This window comes from Cydia fagiglandana, chromosome 12 (assembly GCF_963556715.1).
Source record: "Cydia fagiglandana chromosome 12, ilCydFagi1.1, whole genome shotgun sequence".
In the NCBI taxonomy this organism is placed as follows: Eukaryota; Metazoa; Arthropoda; class Insecta; order Lepidoptera; family Tortricidae; genus Cydia; species Cydia fagiglandana.
The window spans coordinates 17,221,634-17,246,256 of NC_085943.1; the positions used below are offsets into that span (position 1 = coordinate 17,221,634).

Below are 24,623 nucleotides of genomic sequence, written 5' to 3' on the forward strand. Positions count from 1 at the left end.
TTTGATAGGCTTGCGGCTCGCGTGGGGATATAGATAGTTGAAAAAGGTAAAAAGTAACAGTTATTGTCGATGCTTTATTTCATATTTTTTAGGTTATGGGCCTTAGTACGAGTACTTTAAGTAGCACTCGTGATATACTCATAGCACTAAATAGTTCCACGATTTTCTAAAAGTAGTCCAATAATTTAAAGATCACTTAAAAATGGCCATGTCCAACATAGATAATATTATTTTATATTTACCACGATTTTAGGTCAAATCGTGAACGTCGAAATAATAAAATTAGGTACTTACCAGAGCGGCTACCGCGAAAACCGAAATTCGCAAATTGCGGGGATCTTTCTCTTTTACTCCAATGAAGGCGTAATAAGAGTGACAGAGAAAAATGCCCGCAATTTGCGAACTTCGATTTTCGCGGTTATAGCCTGCGCCTACGAAGGCCCATTCAGTGAGACGCAATGCACATTGGACCAAGAAATTGGGAAGGTGGAATACCAACCTAAGTCCTAAGGTAGGCATCTTATTTTATCAAGTTGCACCCATCTCGCTTCTTAAATTTATACAACTTCCGTACATAAATATACATAAATATAACGTTATTAACCTCTAAAACGGAATATTAAATTAAATAGCAATAATTTAGTCAAACGCAAAATTTTGTCATTGCTTTGTGTTAAGCACGGTGTCCAATAAAGTGTACCTTGTAAGTGTAGTTTATACATTGATAAATCTTTACATATTTATTCAACATTCAATACAATTCAAATTACATCATAGACCATATACAACTAAACCTATTACAAATTAAAACTTATACCTAAACACACTCGATCAATTAATAAATTAACTCTAAATTAAACTAAATTAAAACTAAGCTAAATAAAGCCACACCCAAGGACTCAATCAAACAACCCGTCCCGCGCCCTTCCAGACGCAAAGATGCCCATCACGCTCGCCGCGTTGCCACGCTGGACCGCGATAGACAGCCTCTGCATCAGGAATGACCCGGAACGAGGGTCATGACCTCCCTCCCTCAAACGTTGCCCCAATTCGCTCAAAAAAATTTTGGCCTCGGCACACCAACACCCGGACGTCTCCACTGCCAAAGGGACAAATAGTTATTTGTACAACAAGAGATCAAAGTTTGATATTTCTTCGAGTGCTTACTTTGAGTCCCGTGCAAGCGAAAGATTATATAATAGATTCACGAGCGTAGCGAGTGAATCTAATTTAGAATCTTGTGCGTAGTAAGGGATTCAAAAGCGCACGAGATGTAAATAACTTTGATCTCGTGTAGTACACAAAATTGTTCACCCTAAGCAGTGAGAACATACCTAGAGGGACAGAGATAATAGAACCCAAGTATATCGAACTTGTATTAGACCCCGCATGTTGAAATGACATTTGACTATAAAAGTCACTTGAATGACATTTTGTCTCACTCAGTGAGCAAAATGCGATTTTGCTCACTCACACTGTCTCACTAAGTGAGCAAAATCGCATTTTGCTCACTGTTTTTAAGAAGCAAAGTACCCTTGTTCGAGCTGCTGAGGTGAAAAAGATATTTTGTCAGCAAGGTCGAGTACTTATCGTGCTTCCGAAGCGCCGCTAACTCAGCCGCCGCTCCCGCCGCCCGGGCCGTCCGGCCTATGTGCGAGGCGGCAAACGTGCTGACACATGTCATGTGGCATCTCAAAGTAGACACTTACCCTTATTGATAAATTGATATTGATAAGTAGGTAAGCTTCGTAAATTTTGTAGTTCAGACAGGCGTGGCTCACTCCGCGATTTCGTCGCTTTGCTACAGGTAGCTAAAAGTACATCCGTTACACACCAATTTTGGGGAAAGCCATAAGCCCCGCGTGGCGCTGTCGCCACCTAGCGGCCATATCTGTGCTGATCGTAACAGACGCGTTTTGTTAGAGAGTGAGTCTTCTGTACCTAGTACTATTATTTATTCTGTGGTTCAGAGTATTTTAAAACCGCCCTAATCGGTAGCTGATATCTTATACTCGTAACTTAACTTTACACTAATTAATCCGATTTAACTTACCATGAAACTGAGATACGGAACGAGAACGGATTAATAAAGCTCTTAAACTTTCCGGTACCCCGGAGAGCTTCCATAATTCCGAGGACAATGCAAGAATATACCAACATAGAGCCTGATAGAGCTGAACTGATGATGCAGTTGGAAGATAACAAACGGAAGTTCTTGATGTCAAAACATCGACATCGAGTTTAGGCTCATAAGAAAGATCTCGAGACCTCGAGACTCCAAAAGTACTTGATTGTAATAGACACGCAAATGAGAAGAAGTACAGTCAGCAATAAAATATGTGTCAATTTTTAAACAGCAATTTGTTTAATAAGGGATTTCATATTTTCATTTAATTTTTGAATGCCACTTGTAAGTTTCCTAACTACAGTCGGGTCCTCGTTTGATTTCGTAAATCAATCTGTCAGTAAAATAAAACCGGCCAAGTGCGAGTCGGACTCGCTTTCCAAGGGTTCCGTGTATATTAAGTCCGACTCACGCTTGACTGCACATTTCTAATAGGTTTTCCTGATGTCATCTATCTATAGGTAAAGAACTTTGTTGTTTTTTTATTTTTCATAATTTTAGACCCAGTAGTTTCGGAGATAATTAAATCGAGGAATGGTAATTTTTTGCCTATTTTCTTGAATTACATTATAGTTCTAAACTATTTATTCTAAAATTATAAAAAAATATATTTGAGATTCTTACAATAAGCTATTTCATTTGATATTATATTATGTAACACGATATAGTTTGAAAAGCTTTTTTTTTTTTAATTCTTACTTACTGCCAAAAGTGGCCTCCATATTTAAAATTCATTTGTGTGAGGTACGGAACCCTAAAAATGTGTCACTATTTACAACAGCAATTTGTTTATTAAGAGATTTCATATTTTCATTTAATTTCCGATAGCCACTTGTAAGTTTCTTAACTACAGTCTGGTCCTCGTTTGATTTCGTAAATCAGAGCCGACTGAGCCAGACTTCCCAAACGTAACCCGATATATTTTTACCAAAGTGACCCTTGGAACCTGATTTGTTCGTCGTGCAAAAAATAGGATCAAAACAACCTTGACGAAGAGCCAAAGATTTAAATAACTTGATAAGTTTTTGTCGAAACAGGTCAATCGTTTCGCATCAAAACACGGAATCGCTACTTCCGTATCATAAGATAGGTACATCATAATGAAATACGCAGTAGTTCTCTAGGACAGGCCGCCAAGGATATCAGGTGCCGAGAGCAAATGTTTGAGTAAGTTGTCATTAGATTATATTATCTTTGGCGTGACAATGTGACATTGTTAGATTACCGGGAGGTATCGGTGCAGTGGGTTTAAGGAGCTCAATTTGAGCGCAATTTATCAATAACGACAGTATCAAGTGTTCCGGTAGTGGGAAATAGTGGCGTGCGACGTGCGACGCGATTTCGGCGTCCGCTCACGCATGCCGCAACTCAGGGACACCATGCGAACTTTAACCATCTTAACACGATTTGATATTGTTTCTGACTGTTCTCGCAGCTTATATTGTTCGTTCTTATCGCTAAAATCTGTTCCATAAAAGGCATCGTCATTTGATTGGCCGAAATATACGATTTTGTTTGGTTGGCCCCATAGTAAAATCAAAATTTTATGTCTAAATTTAAAATTAAACAGTAGTTTACATTATAGTATACGTAATAATAATTGGCACCTCTTTTTAACTAAATCATTAGCTGTATAGCTGTGTCAAAATTAAAATATGATTAATATATTGACCTACACAATTATCTATACAATAAAAATGTAAAGCTGTTGTTGGTCTGGCTAAAACTCGAAAACGGCTGGACCGATTTGGTTATTTTGGTATTGAATTAATTTAATTGTAGAAGTCAACGGAAGGTTTAAACGGTGAGAAAATATTGAAAAAAACAGAGAAAGATAGTAAAAACAAAGAATTTTGATTTCCCATACAAACTGCTCCTACCAACTTACATGTCAAACATGATATCGGTCCTGACGGTACGGTACCTACACTCGAGTTCCTCAAATTGAAGATTATGGGCCCGATTCGGATTTTGAAATAGACATCTATTAGATATCTTTTAGACATCACCAAGATATGATAACGATATGTTTAAGATCTAACCTGTCAAATTTGACATTTGCGCGATTCTGGAAATACTCTTGAACGATTTCCACAGGATATGACTTAGAGATCCAATTCACATCTAATAGATATCTTACTCTATCTAACGTAAAAGTGACATTGGTTGCCCGAATTGCGCTGCAAAAGAGAACTAGTGTAGTATAATTACCTCTCGGACTCGGAGTATGGATAGACATATTATAGACACAAAATCATCTTAGATAGGCGCAAGATGCATTGCGACCGATTGCTGCGAGTAATTTAAATTTTTTTTTTATAATTATTAGTATTAGGTAAAGGAAAACTGGAAAAATTCACCGCATCGGGCAAGTCTCGAACTGCCGACGTTTCGGAACACCGGTGTAATGTCAAATTAACTTGGATTTTAAAAGTTCGAATGCGGCTGCTGGTGTACCTATTGTTAATTTTAGCTGCAAGCGCGAGCAAGTGGGACTATTGGGCACACCAATGTAAGGTCACCTTAAGACCTGTAACCACTACAGTAAGAGAACTAAAGTACTGTTTAAGAAGATTCTGAAAACGCGTGTCAAGCGGGAAAGCGTATATTTACCCTGATAATGATAAAATGTTTGAATAGTTGCAGCAACCAGTATAAATAAAATGTATGAATAGTTGCAGCAACCAGTATAAATGAAAAATAGCATTAGGTAAATAGGTGTACCAATTACGTGGGAACTCCTATTAATTATAAGATTGCTGCACCCTTGCAGGGTCCAAATTACCTATGAGATGGTAGCAGATATTACCTACTTTTAGCGCGTTGTTTCATTCGCTAATTGTTGCTGACTAATACTGTATCGGAATATATTAATAGGTACTGTCTTTTTGTACTCAACAGGAGGTCTAGGATTAAGCATCCCTCGTTATTTATCACCATTCCGCGTGATAACTACAACCGTGCTAAGCCTGCTGCGGGCGCAGCACGGTTCCATTTTTATCGACTATCACTATGCGCGTCCCTTTCGCACTAACATACTTGTTAGAACGTGACAGGCATGGTGATAAGGGATAAAAACGCGACCGTGCTACGCCGCCAGATGTAGTTAAAAACTAGTTACAGGTTTGCAAATTATAGACGAAACTGTTCCCTTATTCAGTGCCTCTGCCAACCTCATTAGACTCCATTGGGTAGCTAAGGCCCACTTGCGCCATCCCACTAACCCGGGGTTAAGCGGTTAAACCATTAACCCAATGTCAAATTGTACTGGTAACCATGGTAACTCCTGGTTTAACCGGTTAAAGGATGACTCACGCTAGACCGGGCCGTGCCGTGCCCGAGCCGAAGTGTCCGACATGTGACGAAGGAAAACGAAGCTCCGGAAGCTCCAACCCGGCCACGGCCCGGTCGGTCTAACGTGAGTCATCCTTAACCCCGGGTTAGTGGAAGGGTGCAAGTGGGCCAGTTCATCTGCGTGCTGGACTCTAGCGTGTTTTCAATAACTGTTTTACGCTTAATTATGAACAAGGTAAATACTTGCAAGATTAATCGTTTTATTAAAGAAGTTACTGTAATTATGTGTAATTGTATAGTTCAACTTCATTTTAATGCTAGAAGAATGACAATGATAATAACAAGTTTATTATATGGTACCTACTAAACTAATTTGACTGTACTTTTGAAACATGGAGTTGTGAAAAAAGTTTTCATCTCGGTATATTGTAAATAATGTGTGTATATTGAAATTATTATCATTAATTGCGCATTGAACTTTTAATATTATTTTGATTAGATACGTAAACGTAACCGTAACGGAGCTGTAATCATAGCTACAGCAGGCGTGGCTCACTCCGCGATTTCGTCGCTTAGCTAAAAGTCCATCCGTTCGGCCCCAATTTTGGGGTTTGCCATAAGCCGCGCGTGGCGCTGTCGCCACCTAGCGGCCATATCTGTGCTGATCGTGACAGACGCGTTTCGTTAGAGAGTGCTGAGTCTTCTGTACCTAGTACTATTATTTATTCTGTGGCTACAGTAAATACGTACACCCGGTACACCAGCAGTCAGGAGCAGTCATTAGCTAACTATTGTTCAGATACTCTCTTTATGAAACGTCACTTGTATGAAGCTAACTTACAAAACCCATAACAAACTTCCACTTAGTCTATAAGTATAGTAGTATAATAGTAGTTTATGTGACTGCTACATAATGAAAGGCACTAAAATACGAGTGTGGGTTTAAGAGACGAACGAAGTGAGCTTCTTAAAAGGATCACACGAGTGTATTAATGCCTAATTATGTGCAGTTACATACACTACTTTATCTACACACATATTATTACCTTCTATTATATATTCACTAACCTCATATTTCAGCCGACATCCATCGTTGCTCTCCGGCGGAACTCGCAGATTTGAGAGGTGGCGTCTCCTAAAATATCTATTTATCACTCATTTTACATGAAACTTATTCTTATATGTTTAAAAACAACAAAACAAATTAATTTTATACCTAAAATCTCGGAGTAATTAACAACGGAGACGCCATGTCTAAAATTTTCGGTACAAAATAGTCTGCCGTTTTTTGCGGGGGAGGGGCACATCAAATGTATAGGTACGTCATGTCAGATAAACGTCAGTCCATACATATGGTTGACCATTGGCCGCCTATTTTCGACAGAGGGGAATGCCTGTTAATGGCGGCTCCATTGTTAATTACTCCGAGCCTAAAATAGATAAATTGTACGTCAAGTGGCGGTAAATGAAAACTTTTTTCACACATGTCACGCATCCGTAGTTTTTTTTTAATTCATAGACAAACGAATGAAGTCCCTATTCTCATGTCACTCGAGATCAAATGTCGTACGGTTTAAGTATGTATAGAGTCTGGCTAGCCAAATTTTGTTGACAAATATTTCCTTGTTGCATCACCAATTGTCTATGCTTTTAAAAAAAGTTAAAAGTCTGTTGTCAATTTATGTCATTCATTCAAATTGTTTGCGGTTTATAAGGCGTTTATTTTAAATAACACTTAAATAATATTAATAATGACTATGCCGAGTGTGGTCCGCAAACTATTATTTAAGCTCTTAAATAATTAAGACAATGTGCGAAGTCGACGTGAAGCGATTATTAACGAAAAACTGCAATGTTTACAAGTCGTAAATAATTTAGTAGGTTGGTGCTCTAATAATATTTTGATACTTTAAGTACTATTTCTAACATTTCCCTATAACTTTGATTAAGTACGTGCATTTATTAATACCTGAAACAAGTGTGTAAAAAAAAACGGATAAACTAGAAGTTCTAGAAAATATCAATAAAATCAAAACATTGGACCGTAAACTTATGTGTTTGTCGTTAACTGTACTTTAAATAGTGGTATAAATTATGTGAGCTGACTTTGAGTGCACGTCAACGTATATTTAACTTATTTTATCAGGTACCTTACGTGTGCACGGAAAATCAAAAATATTTTCTAGTATCAAAACTATAAATCCTACTACACACAGTGTGACCAGCCCAAGATTTTTTGAATTTCCCGCCAAAACTTTGGGTAATATTTCAGTAGCCAGACTCTATTAAAAAATATACTGAATTGATACTAGAATACTAGAATATACACCCACTTGAAATTTGACAGCTGTTCCAAATTTAAACTCATAACCTTAGTAATTTTATTTTACAGTACATAATATATGATCCTATTTTCCGCACTAGTGAGAAATAATACTTTTTGTGCGTATGTCAAAAGTTTAAAAGGCCATATATATGTACTGTAAAACGTTGTACGATACACGTGTGCGAATAGGTAATTCGCAACTCGTGTCGATTGTATCGCCACTCATTTCGAATTTCCTTTTTTCCGCACTTGTATTGTAAATAACTATTAAATAAATAATAATAATATTTATTCCCTTAAAGGGATAAGTTCGCCTTTGTACTAATGACGAATGTTATTTTTCCTGTTTTGTTTTGTTTTTTGTACAATAAAGTGTTTTACTACTACATACTACTACTATTTTAGTCTATAAGTATTTCCTTTAAGAATTTATTATATTATTTATTTATTCTTCACATAAATAGGTCATAAATTTTAATTAACGTGTTTAATTGTGACCCCCTTAAAAAATTGAGTAGGGGAGACCGAGGTGAGTTGTGACATCGTCGATATTTTTTGGAATGTATTAACTAAAAACTAAGTCGCAATAGTGTGCGTTTGTTAGCTCGTAACTTCAACTAACAAACGCGCGATATTGCAACCCAGTTTTTAGTTAATAGATTCCAATAAATCGACGATGTCACAACTCTCCTCTGTCACAACTCACCTCGGTCTCCCCTATGGCTGTTCTAGATCTTTGCCTATACCTATAGCCTAGGCTTGTAAGTACTTTATTAATGCAAGCGATGGTTTCGATGAATGAATGCGTACTACTCTTGGTTATCTCACCGTACAACGGATTTGTTTTGCTGACAACGAAATTGTTTTATTGTATGACGCATTAAATAAATATAATACAAATACGAGTACCTACCATAAATAACATTGCATAGTATTGTAAATTAGAATATGTACTTAAGTACTATTACAAACCCAAACGTCGGTCAGTTGGATTAAACCGTTGATTTAACCGTTAACACGGGGTTAAATTGTACTGGTAACTCCGGGTTTAACCTCTCTTGACCACACAGTTGAGCTACTGAATTTTGTGTCTCTGCCTAGAAACTCTAAATATTATATATTTTATTTTTAAATGTAAAAGTGGATAAATTACTTGAACTCACGGCCTCTGGATCGATACTCCAGCTCTCTACCATCTGAGCCACCAAGACCTTATCCATATTCCATAGTCAGCAAAGCATATGGGTCAAGGGGACCCGAGCGATATCTACCGTAAGAGTGTATACCTACACTTCTTAAACGGCTACCGGAGTTCCATATCATATCGTTCGCAGACGTTTCAGCTTGTTAAAAATTAAAATTATATTTTGTCTATTTTTTTTATTGCATTTGTATGTCGAAGTCAAAAGACGATATTTCGCAGGCTAACGCAGTTCGATGTTTTAAAAAAAATATACCCATTTGACATTTATTTATGGAAGCGCGCAATTTTTGGGCATGCGGCTGATCTTAGGTAAATAAGTTAAATAACAATTGTACTGAAATCACATTCGGAAGATAGAATAGAATAGTAACAATAGGCAAATGGACGCGACGCAATTACGTTACGTGGAGCGGAGTGACAGCCTAACAACGCCCTTGTCAGCGCTGACGGATGGCTCATGCTGGGCCTCGAGCAGACAACGCAGCTAAAGAGCCCTTACCTTTAGAATAGATACTTTTCTGCACGTATATATAGGTAAGCAGATTTAGGCATATATTATGTACGATAGGGGAGACCGAGGTGAGTTGTGACAGAGGAGAGTTGGAACATCGTCGATTTTTTGGAATCTATTAACTAGAAACTAGGTCGCAATAGCGCGCGTTTGTTAGTTCAAGTTACGAGCTAAAAAACGCACACTGTTGCGACCTAGTTTCTAATTAATAGATTCCAAAAAATCGACGATGTTCCAACTCTCCTCTGTCACAACTCACCCCGGTCTCCCCTACATCTCGTATAGGTAAAGGTGGTATTCCACCTGTAAGTAAAATTTCTTTGATAATGTACATTGCCTCTCACTCTCTCATTAAGCAAAATAGGGGACGCAAATACCCATTTGACCAAGATATTGGACAGGTGGAATACCATTCTCAGGTTCCTAAGCGGCGACCTTCGGTTAGACGCATACGGATTCGTTCAGATAAGTGGTCAAATCATTTCGGGTCAATTTAGCGACGGCCACGGATTCCGGGATGAGTAGGAATTTAAGGGAAACCTGGGGTACCTATTTACTTGATAATAAGTTCGAAAAATAGCTTTAACTGAGCAATTCAGTTTCTTTTTCTGTGGTAGTCTATTAATTACATACTTTGAAATAGCAAATTTTAAAATATAAAAATTGTTGCCTGCAAAAAACGGACTAAAAAAGAAGGTGAAAAAAGGCGCAGACTTTTAGCGAAAGCTACCTATTGAAAAAAAAATTGGTAGGTACCTACATACCGTCCGGGTGTGCCAATTGCCGTCCGGGTATGTTGCATACAACTTCATATTCAATTATTCAGTAGATATTGCGACGCAACATTGCTGTTGAAAATGTCAAAAACACCAGCATTGATTTTGAAATTTTTGGCAGTGATTGCACCAGTAATGCTGCCTACAGCATTTCTGCATGTATCAATCAGCTGCCAAGATTTTTGACATTTGCGGCAGCATTTTACAATTTATTTTCATATGTACGTATCGAAATTTTATATCTGCTGTCGAACTCGATGGCAAGATTTTTATAGACACCACCCCTTCTACAGACAAAAACTCTTAATGAAAGTTAAATGTCGCTAGAGATAAAGTAATTGACAAAGTTTTTCCAAAATATAATAAACTACCTATTAAATGACATGATATTCTATTACGTTCAATATAATTTTCCCTAAATTATAATGGGACTTGCTAAAATACCTAGGTAACTACCACGTGGGAAACTTTATTAATCTTTATTGTGTTATTAAGATAACTAGAGCTACGTGACTGTGGCTAGCGTGTAATGTTTTGACTAGGTTCTATAATTTCATCCATCGTGTCTAATGTTTTGACACGCTACGTTAATGCAACACGTGTCTGAAGAGGTGTACTCGTAAGATTCAAATAACAACAAATAATTAAACACGATTACTCCTCAACTATGTAACTAGGGTTAGTTAGAGTGCAAGTGTCAATTGTACGTCATAAAATAAAATAATTAAATAGGAGTTTGACGTTTAAAATAACACTTATATTACGCAGTGTGCTAAAAAATCGTTGCAGACTTCTCATGGTTCAACTCCACTTCGTATGTATCAAAATTATTATGTAGATTTCAAAATAAAAGTCAATGAAATGAATTTCTAAAGCTCAAACATGTGAATTTAATTAGAGTAAATAAAACGAATGACTGTTATTATGATAAGTTTAACAATGGCTTAAAAACTTCCGTCGGTTATTAACAATTATTTTGATAACGATAAGCAGTAGGTCCCTACTGTTAATCAGAGACCTATTTATGCCTACTTAAATAAGTACAAGTAATTTCTCTGTACACGTGACTTGGACATAATTTTACGGACCTCGAAAGAGCATTCGCTCCACGAGCTTTGTCTTAAAACTTTTTCCACAATAATAAACACTGAATACTGTGAAAAACAGTGTGTTGTTGTCCCGTCGCAGTGGTTTTTCGGTTCTTATGTTGTTACAATGTCGGGCAAATGTGTCTTAGGAGTAACATAGTATGGTGCATGATTAAAGTAAATCATCGACAAGTGTTGCAGGCACGTGAAATAATTAAATATTTTATTTGCGGGACTCGCACGAGTGACAATAAGGTCATATTATTATGTCCGCCTTTAGACGATTTCTCGGTCGATTCTTACCTGTTACCTGTGCATAATTATTCCACGGCGATACAATGGAAGTAGCAGGGTTGTCTTCAAATGTCTTCGCGCGATTGCCATGCATCGGTCCAAGGCACATGGAACATTAATGAACTACCGATACAAACTCGCGTTCGAATCAACTCGGGGTTAAACCAACAGTCGGTGGGCGGAGGAGATTAGCGACTGCGTGCGTCTGCGAGGTACGCCGGAGGACATATGCCAGCGCGGTCACGAATAATGGCACGGGATTGCACGTCCTGGGGATAAGCGCCAACCCTACATGAATTCACTTTATGAAATAATGTTATTTGTACCACGGTACATTACTCACCTCACATGATGTCACTTGAGACGGCTGCGGAAAGTTTTTTGTCTCCCGAAGCGGCTCCCTAATGTCGATGGGTGCGACGTAAGATAATCTACCTAACCCCCATCCTGACTTGTTCATGATCTGTTTATTTATTAAGAGGCTAATTCAAACTGACATTGGGACATTAAAATGATTTCAGTCGTCCGTTCCGTGCGTCTCGCTCGCGCCAATGCATGTGCGAAATACAAGCGCAACTGACATCAGTTAGGTATCATCTTGATGTCACAACGTGAGTTTGAATTGGCCTCCAAATCTCATGGAATATGTAGCTAAAATCAGGCATGTGGAATGAGAGCCAAGTTGTTGACTTCGCCGGAAAAATAATTGAGATCTATCTATATATACCTATATCTTAGTTCTAGTTCGCTTGGGATATAATTAAAGTTGAGGATTTGACTTGCCTGGTTGAATTGAAACTTCGAAGCCTGGTGATAATAATGGAAACGATGTTGCTAAACCTCTCTCCTGGTGCTTCGTCACACAGATTTATGTACCTAAGTTTTAGGTTTATGTATGTATTATTTCAATTTAAATTGTCTCCTAGTTAGGTACGTGTCGTTTCCAATTCTCGAAATCATTCCGTAGCTAATGTGTCCGGTCCTTGTTCTGGCAAGTACAGACGACGCCAAAGATACGTTTTCACTTTTGCACCTTACTCCTTTGTAATAAGGCGAAAAATGTAAAGATATCTTTGTCGTCGATTGTACCCAACACGTGTCAAGCTATTTTTCACTTCCGTTGAACAGCGTATTAGGTACTCAATGAAGTAACTTATTACCTACTTACATGCTAACTTACACGCTCGTTCGATCATTCAGGCGAACAAAAGACGTTACGATTACAACCATTGTAATGATTTAAGAGCCAACAGGCCGCGTAGCCAAGATGCACATCGCTTACGTTCAGTAGCGATCGAAACGCAACTGTCACTGTCGCGCTAATATGGAAGAGTGATAGAGAGACATAATGCTTTTCGTTATCGAAGCGATAGCGATTGTAATCTTGGCTAGACCGGCTGGAGTGGTAATTTCTCCATACAAACGTACTCCTCGTTTTCCTCCGTGGTTTTTGAAGCTAGAGCAATTAATGATTTTTTCAACACAGATTAATATTGTCAATATCTGTGTCGGACCGTTTTGCTTTTTTTGATATTTTTGTTTTTTAAGGCGCTAGAGCCCTTCAAAAATGGCCAGAATGGCCTAATTGACTATGCCGCAATGAGAGGCGTGGCATTCAAAACTGATATCAATTAGCCAAAAAAGCAGAACGGAACGACACAGATAATTTCATAGTCATTTAGATTTCCAAATTTGGTTACGATTGGTTAAGTTTTGGAGGAGGAAACAGAGGAGTACGAAACCTCGATTTTTGAGATTTTTACGCAGGATTTTTCGCCTTGTCCTTATCGCACTACTTTTAGGTGCCGCTTTCGTTAGCGAGACGGGTATATTTACCTAAAATATTTAACTCAGCTCCTGTTTCGTCTTAATCGGACGTCGAGAGTTTACAGTAACTCAGAAGGTACCTATTGCGATAAACCTATGTACCAGCCAAATGTTTATGAAGGTAATAAACTCAAGTCGCATGCATAAATCAGTGGCTTAATCATGAGGACTTCCTAAACATCTAGTTATGACAATTTGCAACAATGTCGCCTCGAAGGCGTTTTTGTTTACAGGGCTACTTAACACGCGTAATAGGTAGGACGGTTCACGGAAGGCGATAAGTACGCAAAATGCATCATCAGATTATTTTGGAGCTGCGGGCGGAGTCTGCGTGCGGGCGGACGCTGGTCCAATCTTCTCATTGCGAGTAGGGTTGCCAGATGACAGGAATTTGCCTTTTGTCAGGAATGGGGACGGAACACGAAAATGACAGAAATGTTTTGAATTGATAAACTATTTTATAAAGTACCTTCTTATTTACGTAAATTAATACAATACAATTGCACTTTTAGGGCCGGCTAGACCCCCCCCCTCCCTCCGTCATCGTCAAAAATAATGTCAGGAAAAATATTCGGGCATCTGGAATTTTGTCAGGAAATTCTAATTTGTATCTGGTAACCCTAATTGCGAGTGACCCCAGCGCGCAGACCCCGCGGCCACAGCCCCGGGAATCGTAAATGTAAATTGTTATTTGAGGTCAATGTTAAAGCAAATAACTCTGACGACACTTGACTAAAGACTTCCCCGACGTACCTACTCGTGAGCCGATTCTCATTGCCGAAATATCACTTGCGAAGGTAAACTGCCTGTTAGCGTGCAATAATACCTAAAGAATAGTGCAGCTGAAAGGTGTGAAAAATCTCGCATTACGAGTCGCGATTCAGTTGTAGGCTACTAATATTCACTGTTCGTTCCACTTGACGGTCATATGTAGCTATTTATGGAATGTTAAAGCCTTAAATTGACTGCCACAGTCATGTGCGCTAATAGTTTGGTTGTACTCATTGTATTATATAATTTACGTGACAATCGGCGTGGTGGATGACATGATGACGGACAGGTGCGGCAGGTTCATTCACCTGAAGCTGTTCCCGGGTGGCGGCTTTAGTTTCGCTGACGATGCAGCATCGTGGGAAGGCACGTTAAATGTTTTGCCGCTTAGTTCCCTAACGTCCTATCTCCTACCGAGTCTTAGTGACATACTGCGTTTGGCCGAGATTGGTTGACTTGTTTACGCCTTGGCAGACGCAAAGGGGATTCTTAGTAACAAAACTCACAGGCTGTATCACCACTAGCAAATAACTTAAGGCCCATTTACATGGTGCGAGTTTCTCACACGTTTTGGGGCGAGAAATCGTATGCAATAATCGTCAGGCGATTATCGTATAAAAATGTTTACACTCATGCGAGAAATAAAAACTCGCCTACGATTAAGGCCCTTGAGGATGATTGGATGACTCCGTGTAAACAAAATTTGAATGCGAGAATCGTACTTCGAGTTCATGTGCTATTCAGTCGCCATCATGAGTGTATTTTTAATCTTTGATCTAATATATGAACTCGAAGTACGATTCTCGCATTCAAATTTTGTTTACACGGAGACATCCAATCATCAACGGCGAGGCGATTATCGCTGCGTCTTGTGCGATATCGTACGTATAGTTTACATGATACTATATTTTTCCTCGTGCTACGATAATCGCACGGTCGGGGCGAGAAACTCGAACCATATAAATGGGCCTTTAGTCTTCTGCACCATAGTAGTCGTTATTAATTTCGGGGTATAGAAGTAGGTATGGTTAAGAGTACTTACTTATTCAGTCAGTGATAGACAGCCGTAACAAATGATGAGCGAGGACTTGAGGGCCCACCGCGAAAATCGTAATTTCGTTATGTATGCCTCTCTATTGTTTTAAGGTATAAACGCAGATTACGAAATGTTGACTATGGGTTTTCGCGGTAGGCCCTCGGTAGGAGCAACTGTAGAATTGTACCTTGTAGTTCGTACCCGTGAGTTTGACAGCTGAAGTAGATGGTGCTGTACGCAGCCATCTTTTGTAGAGCTGGGTTGTCAAACGTCAAATTTTTACACAATATACCGGGTGTGGCTTGTAATACGAGCAAAAAATTTAACTGTAGGCTGTACTCCTCATACTGACCAATATTTGTTCAAAACTTGTATGTACTTTGATTTTTAATCACTTAAAAGTTTATTCTAAAACGCAATGTGTGCGAATTTTGTTATGTTTGAAGCGTGACAAGCAACGTCAATCACGCACATTTGGCGTACATTGTACGCCATTATCATTGTGATTGACGTTGCTTGTCACGCTCGTACATTGAAGATAATATTTTTTATTGTATGAAAAATAGGAAATAGACTTCATAATTTTTAAAAGTTATTGAACAAAAGTGACACCGTTTGAGGAGTACAATCTACGATCTAATTATTTGCTCGTGGTACCAGGCCACACCCGGTATAATTTTTCATTTGAAACTCCATCCACAATTTTTCGGAGTAGATATTAAGGGTCGGTTGCACCAAACCGTCTGTTAAACGGTTAAACGTTCGCAAAATTTTATTTGTATGGGATGTTTTATAGTACCGGCGTCAGACTATCAATTGAGATTGGTGCAACTGGCCCTAACGCTGCGTCTTACGTAAGCAAACAACTCGCGAACGCGACGTGGCGCGGCGCGGCGGGCCCAAGGCGTTCGCGTTCGCAACGAGATCGCCCACGTGACCTACTTCTTTAGGTATCAAAGGATTGATTCACCCCGCGCCGCATCGCTTCGCTTCGCGTTCGCGTGTTGTTCGCCTACGTAGTACGCTGCGTAAATGTTACTGAGGACATACTGCGGAATAATCAATTTTTAGAAAGAAAAAGCAAGTGTTTGATCCAGATTTTAATTTAATATTAAAACATGAGTTACAACAAATGGCATCTTAAAACAAATGATATAAATAGTAAAGCTGCTCGATATATCATAAAATCATCGGGAAACGTAGATCAATTTAGATTGCCAAAATTGGATAGATTATTTTGATCCCAAAAGTTTAGACAAACGTAAATAATGTCAGTCCACGAAGCTATTAACTCTAATAAACTATTTAAACTAATTAAGTACATCAGAATGCAAGTGGAATATCATAGAAGATATGGGTTAATTAATAACTTGAACTATTATTATTTATCTACAAGGCAAAATTCTAAGTACATGTGCAATCGGAAAAATCAGTGATAGTAAAATATTTTGATATTTATGATTCATAATGTCAATATATTTACAGATGTCAACAGCAATAATTCTATTAATTGTCTAAGTGCACTCTATCATTTGTAGTTTACTTAAGAATAATCAATACTAGTAAATGATAAATCGAGTGATCACCAGTCAGTTATGTCATTGTGTATTCAGCGAATGATGTACATTTTGGGATCAATCATCTAATACTATTGATAACGTTACATCTTTATCCATGAGACACGCAAAAGCAGTATAAAATTAGCTTGTAAATAGTCGAAAGGAAGATAAATAATAAGGTAAGCCGGTGTAAAAAGCTAACAGTACTTTACAAATAAATTAGAAACAAAAACAATTTTGCTCTCTGTGATCACAACAGCAAGGCGTGCATGCGACCGTAACAAGCAGAGAATCTTACACACTAACTCAAGATCAAGCAATATATTATTTTTCCGCATTCAATACAAAACAATCAACCTCCTTAACCGCTAACATATGTACAACTTATCAAACGTATAATAGAAAAATAGAGAGAATCGTGATCTACTACTAAAAGTACTCGAAACACAATAAAAATGACCAGACTACTATAAAGTATTGTTTAAAATCATCGATTGAAGTAAACGAAGGATGATTAAAAAGAATAACCTGATGGAAGCTAACACTAAATTAACAACCTGCCAAACAACGCCCTCTCGTAACCTCTCTAAACTCTGCAACATTCAACATCAGTTCGCACCACTGGTCGTTAACTAGTATTTCATTAGCCTACACGACTACCCTTACAACTATAACAATATTTACTAATGTAAAAATATAACTATTACTTATATTATATCTGATTTAAAACAAGGATTTTGCCGCACCTGAATCAACAGTAATGCAGTCTATAGGCATGTCGGTATACGAAATGCGCACGAAACATGATTTTACCTCGCTAAAAATATACTCGAGATTACATACGTAAATACGACATCTTATCAAAACCCTACTCGTGATGTAAATAAATTAATAACCAAAGCAAATAGGCGAGAAGAACCTTATGTTATCAGAAACACGGCATGCATGTCACTCATACCTTACGCTATCTAGCGAATAATTATTTTATACAAAAATACTTTATACCATCGAATACGACACTGCTAGAAGTACCTACACTACATACTCGTACAAAACATATCAGAGATTCTCCGTCCATCCTGTCGGCAACTTATTGTCTCCAACCGTAAACCAGAGTGGAATGTTACGAACAACCGACTTACCCGACACCAGCCGCCACGCAAACTGCCAATGTCACTCCATACTCTTTCATTGATTACTTACATTCAACCAAAACAAATGTATAAACACTATCAAAGATGGGATGCATGTCGATAATATACACTAACGCTATCTATCGGAAGAGTTATGTACTTTCGAGTACGTATTATGCAAGATCTACCTAAGTATAAACAACAAGAGATTTACTATCTAACAGCTGCTATATAATGTGCACTTTTTAAGCGTCGTTTAGTTTTTACATTTCTATATACATTTAAGGGTATAGTCGCGGACGGTCTAGAACGCAAAATGACTAGTAAAATATTTTGCCTATATCGCTTTTAGTCTACAAAATGACCACTTTTTTATAATGGCCGAAGGCTAAACCGCACAGAATAGGAGCCCCGCGGTAGCGGGGCTCCGTCGACATCGTTAACGTAAAGATAAAACGACGGAAAATGATGTAGGCATTTTGCGTTCTGGATCGTTTGCGATGTAGACTAAGAGCGATATAGGCAAAATATACACTAGTCTATTTTTTTATTTGGTAGATCAAAATGACATTTCCTAGTATGAACATAAAATGTCATTTCATACTATGAAATGTCATTTTAGTCTACCGAATGAAAAAATAGACTTCAGTCATTTAGCGTTCTAGACCGTCCGCGAATAACCCCATTTAAGATGTATACATACAATACAGGCATGATCGAGTTACTTTAGTTTGAAGTACCGTGAAGTACTATCTATACACCGTGTTTTTTTTTTATTTTGGTTAATTTCAAGGGTGCATTCCTGAGCTTAAATCAAGTAACTTTCACAAAGACACCGATGTTCTAATTAAGTCCATTTCGGAGATAATCAATAATTTATTTTTTTCCTATAATGCCTCTACAAGCGTCTACACTTGACTTAGGGCCGGTTTACATATTGATTAGTGTTTAGAATGAGTTCATACATTTGCTACTAAACTTAAGTACAATCTCGGTCGACTGATGTATGAAATGACATTCATATGTCACAGATTTCAATTGTTTGGTTGAGTTAAATGTAATGCCCGTGTTACAACAACGCTATATGCTACATTTAATTACTTTTTAAACAAAAAAGAAATAAAAAAAAAAAAAATTTTTTTTCCCAAAATTAACTATGCCATTTAGTTCTCTTAAACGTACTTAACCATACCCCGAAGTTAACGGAATTCAATAAAAACACGGTGTATAGATAGACGGTAAGCCACATATCTGTATCGGAAATGAAATGCGAGGCGAGAATAGACGCGGGTTTATGTGGCTAGTATGTAATGTATAGAAGATATTATTTCCTCAATCTCGTTTATTTAGCATGTACATATTTTAATCGTCGAATGATGTGGATAAACTCGTATGTGTATGAACTTACTACATTTACGTATCGAGATATACGAACTTATACCGAATTATTTTAGAGTCTCGTTACATTATGCACGTTCACTATACCCAACATACAAACGTGTTCATTTCAGCTCGATGTAATAGATTTCTTTTTAGAGCTCAACCACTCCTTCAATAGTATGTTTTCTATCGGACGTCGAGCACGCTCAGCTCGAATATAAAGATCATACTAGATTCAGTTTTCACACATTTTTCATTTTTAATCCCACAACTGTTTTCGCGCCACCCCCGTTTACCGTCGTTTTCTAACCAGATCGGAACGTCGAATTTTAGAAACGACGCTCTTTTTTAAGGTGGCGGGGATCGCCTCGGCACAAACGGATCAGAGTATTTTCTTCAGCTGCAGAGTGGCGGTCCGGGCGGGGGCGGGGGCGGGCGGGGTGCAGCACGGGCAGCGGCGCGGTCAGGGCGCGCGCGCTCGGGGCGGCGCGGGGGCGGCGGCGGCGGCGGCGGGCGCGCGGCGCAGCAGGTAGGAGGCGTCGAGCGCGCGCGCGCCGCCGCCGGCGGTCCGGGCGGGGGCGGGCGGGGTGCAGCACGGGCAGCGGCGCGGTCAGGGCGCGCGCGCTCGGGGCGGCGCGGGGGGGGAGGCGGCGGCGGCGGGCGCGCGGCGCAGCAGGTAGGAGGCGTCGAGCGCGCGCGCGCCGCCGCCGGCGGTCCGGGCGGGGGCGGGCGGGGTGCAGCACGGGCAGCGGCGCGGTCAGGGCGCGCGCGCTCGGGGCGGCGCGGGGGGGGAGGCGGCGGCGGCGGGCGCGCGGCGCAGCAGGTAGGAGGCGTCGAGCGCGCGCGCGCCGCCGCCGGCGGTCCGGGCGGGGGCGGGCGGGGTGCAGCACGGGCAGCGGCGCGGTCAGGGCGCGCGCGCTCGGGGCGGCGCGGGGGGGGAGGCGGCGGCGGCGGGCGCGCGGCGCAGCAGGTAGGAGGCGTCGAGCGCGCGCGCGCCGCCGCCGGCGGTCCGGGCGGGGGCGGGCGGGGTGCAGCACGGGCAGCGGCGCGGTCAGGGCGCGCGCGCTCGGGGCGGCGCGGGGGGGGAGGCGGCGGCGGCGGGCGCGCGGCGCAGCAGGTAGGAGGCGTCGAGCGCGCGCGCGCCGCCGCCGGCGGTCCGGGCGGGGGCGGGCGGGGTGCAGCACGGGCAGCGGCGCGGTCAGGGCGCGCGCGCTCGGGGCGGCGCGGGGGGGGAGGCGGCGGCGGCGGGCGCGCGGCGCAGCAGGTAGGAGGCGTCGAGCGCGCGCGCGCCGCCGCCGGCGGTCCGGGCGGGGGCGGGCGGGGTGCAGCACGGGCAGCGGCGCGGTCAGGGCGCGCGCGCTCGGGGCGGCGCGGGGGGGGAGGCGGCGGCGGCGGGCGCGCGGCGCAGCAGGTAGGAGGCGTCGAGCGCGCGCGCGCCGCCGCCGGCGGTCCGGGCGGGGGCGGGCGGGGTGCAGCACGGGCAGCGGCGCGGTCAGGGCGCGCGCGCTCGGGGCGGCGCGGGGGGGGAGGCGGCGGCGGCGGGCGCGCGGCGCAGCAGGTAGGAGGCGTCGAGCGCGCGCGCGCCGCCGCCGGCGGTCCGGGCGGGGGCGGGCGGGGTGCAGCACGGGCAGCGGCGCGGTCAGGGCGCGCGCGCTCGGGGCGGCGCGGGGGGGGAGGCGGCGGCGGCGGGCGCGCGGCGCAGCAGGTAGGAGGCGTCGAGCGCGCGCGCGCCGCCGCCGGCGGTCCGGGCGGGGGCGGGCGGGGTGCAGCACGGGCAGCGGCGCGGTCAGGGCGCGCGCGCTCGGGGCGGCGCGGGGGGGGGAGGCGGCGGCGGCGGGCGCGCGGCGCAGCAGGTAGGAGGCGTCGAGCGCGCGCGCGCCGCCGCCGGCGGTCCGGGCGGGGGCGGGCGGGGTGCAGCACGGGCAGCGGCGCGGTCAGGGCGCGCGCGCTCGGGGCGGCGCGGGGGGGGAGGCGGCGGCGGCGGGCGCGCGGCGCAGCAGGTAGGAGGCGTCGAGCGCGCGCGCGCCGCCGCCGGCGGTCCGGGCGGGGGCGGGGGGGGTGCAGCACGGGCAGCGGCGCGGTCAGGGCGCGCGCGCTCGGGGCGGCGCGGGGGGGGAGGCGGCGGCGGCGGGCGCGCGGCGCAGCAGGTAGGAGGCGTCGAGCGCGCGCGCGCCGCCGCCGCGCGCCAGCAGCCGCCGCGCGATGCCGTTCACGCGCCCGCCCTGCCGCTCCCGACGCGCGCCCGCCGAACAGTTCTAAACGACACGTACACGTGTTAAAGACGATCGTAACGGTAAAGGGGCCCCCCGATTACCGGCCCGCCGGACGATACCGGCCCGTCAGTTGAACGCAAAATTTGACAGCTCCGAACGACTAACGGGCCGGTATCGTCCGGCGAACCGGTAATCTGTGGGCCCCTCGACGTTCGACCCTATACGATCGCGAGGTTGTGGTTCGTGTCGTTCTCGATGACGCACATATTTGTCAAATCTGACCTTTAATACCTTGACGATACGAGTCGAGGCCCGCGTCTTCGTGAACGACGCGATCTATACCGAACCTTTTCACTCGATTAACCCGATAGGCCCGAACAAAATCTTGTGTCGCTCTCACACGAAACAGACCCCGATTAAAAATAAAAAAATCTAAACCCCGTAAAACTCCTATCATGAATAATTAAAAACTGGTCAAGTGCGAGTTCGGACTCGCGTTTCAAGGGTTCCGTACATCACACAATTTTCAACAATTATTTTTTGTACATCAAACGTGACGTGAGTGAAACTGCTTGAAAAACCCGAATGGGTCAATCAAAAACCAGATGGAACATGAAGTTTTCTGGCGTGGTGGCTTATATTATCTCTGCAACTATGCAAAGTAGCTTAGGTAGGAAGATTAAATGCCGAACAGTAGTACAAGGTGTCCAAATGCGAAGACTGAAGACCGAGCTCCGCCTAGGGCTGATAGCTCGGAGCGTCCAACGAGTCACGCTTCCTACAACTTCCGCAAGTGTTTTAAAAGGCCGAAGAGAGATAATACCTACAGGGTGGCCAAAAAATAAGTGCATTCCCGTAGCCGGGGAGGTTTTCGGATTATACTGAGCTTTACAACTTTTACTATGGGACCCCAACCCCGAATACGCGAAAAAAAATGTATCCTCCCGTAGAAAACGGACCAGCCAGCCAAAATGTATGAAACAGCCAAATTTTTCCTCGCAATTTCGGGGTTGCACGTTGGCAACGGGAATACACTTAGTTAATTTTTGGCCACCCTGTTCAGTGCTTTTTAAAACACGTAACAATAGTAACCTAATCAATCAGTACTACACTTGTACCAATGCGGTTGTGTGCCAGATACAGCCTATAGTCACACCAATAAAAGTCTGCAGCGGGTATGATAGCCCACGCAGTGTAAGTGTTATTAATACGTCATAATTTCATAGAAGTTTGACGTTTAATATGACACTTGCACTGCGTGGGCTATCAAAATCGCTGCAGACTTTTTACGGTCTAACTATAGTCGCATTTTTTGTCGTCATTCCGACTCATGCTTGAAGTTAGCTTCAAGCGTGAGTCGGAATGGCACGCCTCTTCGGGACGCTTCGGGCCTTCGGCCTTATGCGGATATCGGCTTAGGGCCTTCGCAAATAGCTGTCTACATCATGTTTCACTTAAACCATTGCGGCTGTGTCCCTAAAAAACCTAAACCGCATTTTTGTTCTTAAATCCGACTCACGCTTGACTGTAGATTTCTAACAGGTTTTCCTGTCATCGTTAGGTAACGGACTATTATGAGTAATTTTTTCAGAATTTTAGACCCTGTAGTTTCGGAGATAGAGGGGGGGGAATGGTAATTTTTTGTCTTATTTCTTGAATAACTTCTAAATTTTTTATTGTAAATTTATAAAAAAAATATATTTGAAATTCTTACAATGAGCTCTTTTGTTTGATATGTAACACGACATAGTTTGCAAAACTTTGTTTTTAAATTTTATCTTTTACCCCCCAAAAGTAGCCCTTATGTTTAAAATTCATTTGTTGACATCACATATTCGTCTTTGGGTCACAGACTTACATATGTGTACCAAATTTCAACTTAATTGGTCTAGTAGTTTCGGAGCAAATTGGCTGTGACAGACGGACGGACAGACAGACGCACGAGTGATCCTATAAGGGTTCCGTTTTTTCCTTTTGAGGTACGGAACCCTAAAAAATACGATATAAACAAAAATATTGTTTGAAAAGATTTTGTATTTATTTTTTTATGTTAAAAAAAGTGACTTTCTTTCAAATGATATAATTTTTTCAATATTTGTTGTTCCCTGAAACTTGTGGAATTTTTTTCTTTTTCCTAATAGACCTCGCTAAATCTCGGCTCCTAAGGGGTGAATTTTTGGGTGCTTCGGAAAAAATCGCTTACTTTGGTGTCTACTATCACCATGCAAAGCGGCTTGCTTCCACCTTAAAGTGCAGCTTTGTTTTCATAATACGTATGACTAATATCAAATTGAACCACAACAATTTAAAATTTTATTAATACAACATATCACACCAAATCGACCAATCGGTCGTATAAAAGAGATCGCTATGTAAGTACATTCTTCAAGTTTTAACTTTAAATCGTAGTAATAATAGTAGTAATATTTTAATTACCAAAACGTGCCAAAAATCTATATAAACATCACATTTCACTATTGAATTGATACTAACAACGAGAACAAATACCAAAACAAGTTAATTCTTTTGATAATAATAACTCACTAAAACGAACTAGCACCATACTACGTTTTTTTTTTACCATTAAAAAAAGACTACGCGATCATGGCGTGTTTTTTAATCGAAAAACCTTTTAAACAAATCAGTAACTATTACTTATAAAAGCAAAAGAATGTACATAATCGTATATGATTCATAATTGTTACATATTTGCCGTGATTAATTTTTCAAAAGTGTCTTTAATAAAAAGACACGTCAAGATTGTTTACCTTTTTTCTAATGCTAAAAAAACGAACTACAGTTTCATCGAAAAATAGTCGATAACGTCAATTTCTCGTCAGATTTGGTTAAGCACTTATTTGAAACGACATAGTAGAATAATAAGTCGGTCAACTCACCTTGCTGGTGTCGGGGTAGGCGACGGCGGGCAGCTTCTTCTTGCCGGCGTCCTTGGCGGCCGGCTTGCTCTTGTCGGCCGGCGCCGCGGTCTTGGCCGCGCGCCCTTTCAGGTACTCGGGCGACACTTCGTGAGGCTGCAAATCAAATTGTATGTATAGCAACATATTTTCACACCACCTATTCGGAAA

The 24,623-nt window shown here is 42.0% G+C and overlaps 3 protein-coding genes and 1 long non-coding RNA gene across 4 annotated transcripts in view; 2 read left to right on the forward strand and 2 right to left on the reverse strand.

The window, feature by feature from the left end:
- LOC134669691 (synaptic vesicle glycoprotein 2B) overlaps positions 1–11,778 on the reverse strand; it is a 54,356-nt gene extending 42,578 nt beyond the window's left edge. Inside the window, exon 1 of the mRNA XM_063527369.1 lies at positions 11,628–11,778. The gene's annotated coding sequence lies outside the window, so the exon portion shown is untranslated. The remainder of the gene's footprint in view (positions 1–11,627) is intronic.
- Positions 11,779–17,485: 5,707 nt separating this feature from the next.
- On the forward strand, positions 17,486–19,122 carry LOC134669675 (uncharacterized). The gene is made up of 2 exons (XR_010098934.1): positions 17,486–18,231; positions 18,636–19,122. It is a non-coding gene; the product is annotated as an uncharacterized LOC134669675 (long non-coding RNA).
- Positions 19,123–19,206: 84 nt separating this feature from the next.
- LOC134669383 (spidroin-1-like) lies at positions 19,207–21,328 on the forward strand. The gene is made up of 3 exons (XM_063526903.1): positions 19,207–19,234; positions 19,678–21,173; positions 21,263–21,328. The coding sequence occupies exons 1-3, from the start codon at positions 19,207–19,209 to the stop codon at positions 21,326–21,328; spliced, it is 1,590 nt and encodes a 529-aa protein (XP_063382973.1).
- A 66-nt stretch (positions 21,329–21,394) lies between these two features.
- LOC134669384 (histone-lysine N-methyltransferase ash1) overlaps positions 21,395–24,623 on the reverse strand; it is an 89,997-nt gene continuing 86,768 nt past the window's right edge. Inside the window, exons 23-24 of the mRNA XM_063526904.1 lie at positions 24,435–24,569; positions 21,395–21,579 (exon numbers count right to left, since the gene is read on the reverse strand). Of these exons, the coding sequence (XP_063382974.1) occupies positions 21,406–21,579; positions 24,435–24,569 (309 nt within the window). The 3' untranslated portion in view covers positions 21,395–21,405. The remainder of the gene's footprint in view (positions 21,580–24,434; positions 24,570–24,623) is intronic.

Excerpts from the sequence above, each read along its gene's own strand:
- LOC134669383 (XM_063526903.1), top strand. The coding sequence starts at position 19,207 with ATGAAATGCGAGGCGAGAATAGACGCGG. Across the intron at positions 19,235-19,677 it reads CGAGGCGAGAATAGACGCGG|GTGGCGGGGATCGCCTCGGC; the intron begins GTTTATGTGGCT and ends CTCTTTTTTAAG. Across the intron at positions 21,174-21,262 it reads GGCGGCGGGCGCGCGGCGCA|GGCGCGCGCGCTCGGGGCGG; the intron begins GCAGGTAGGAGG and ends CGGCGCGGTCAG.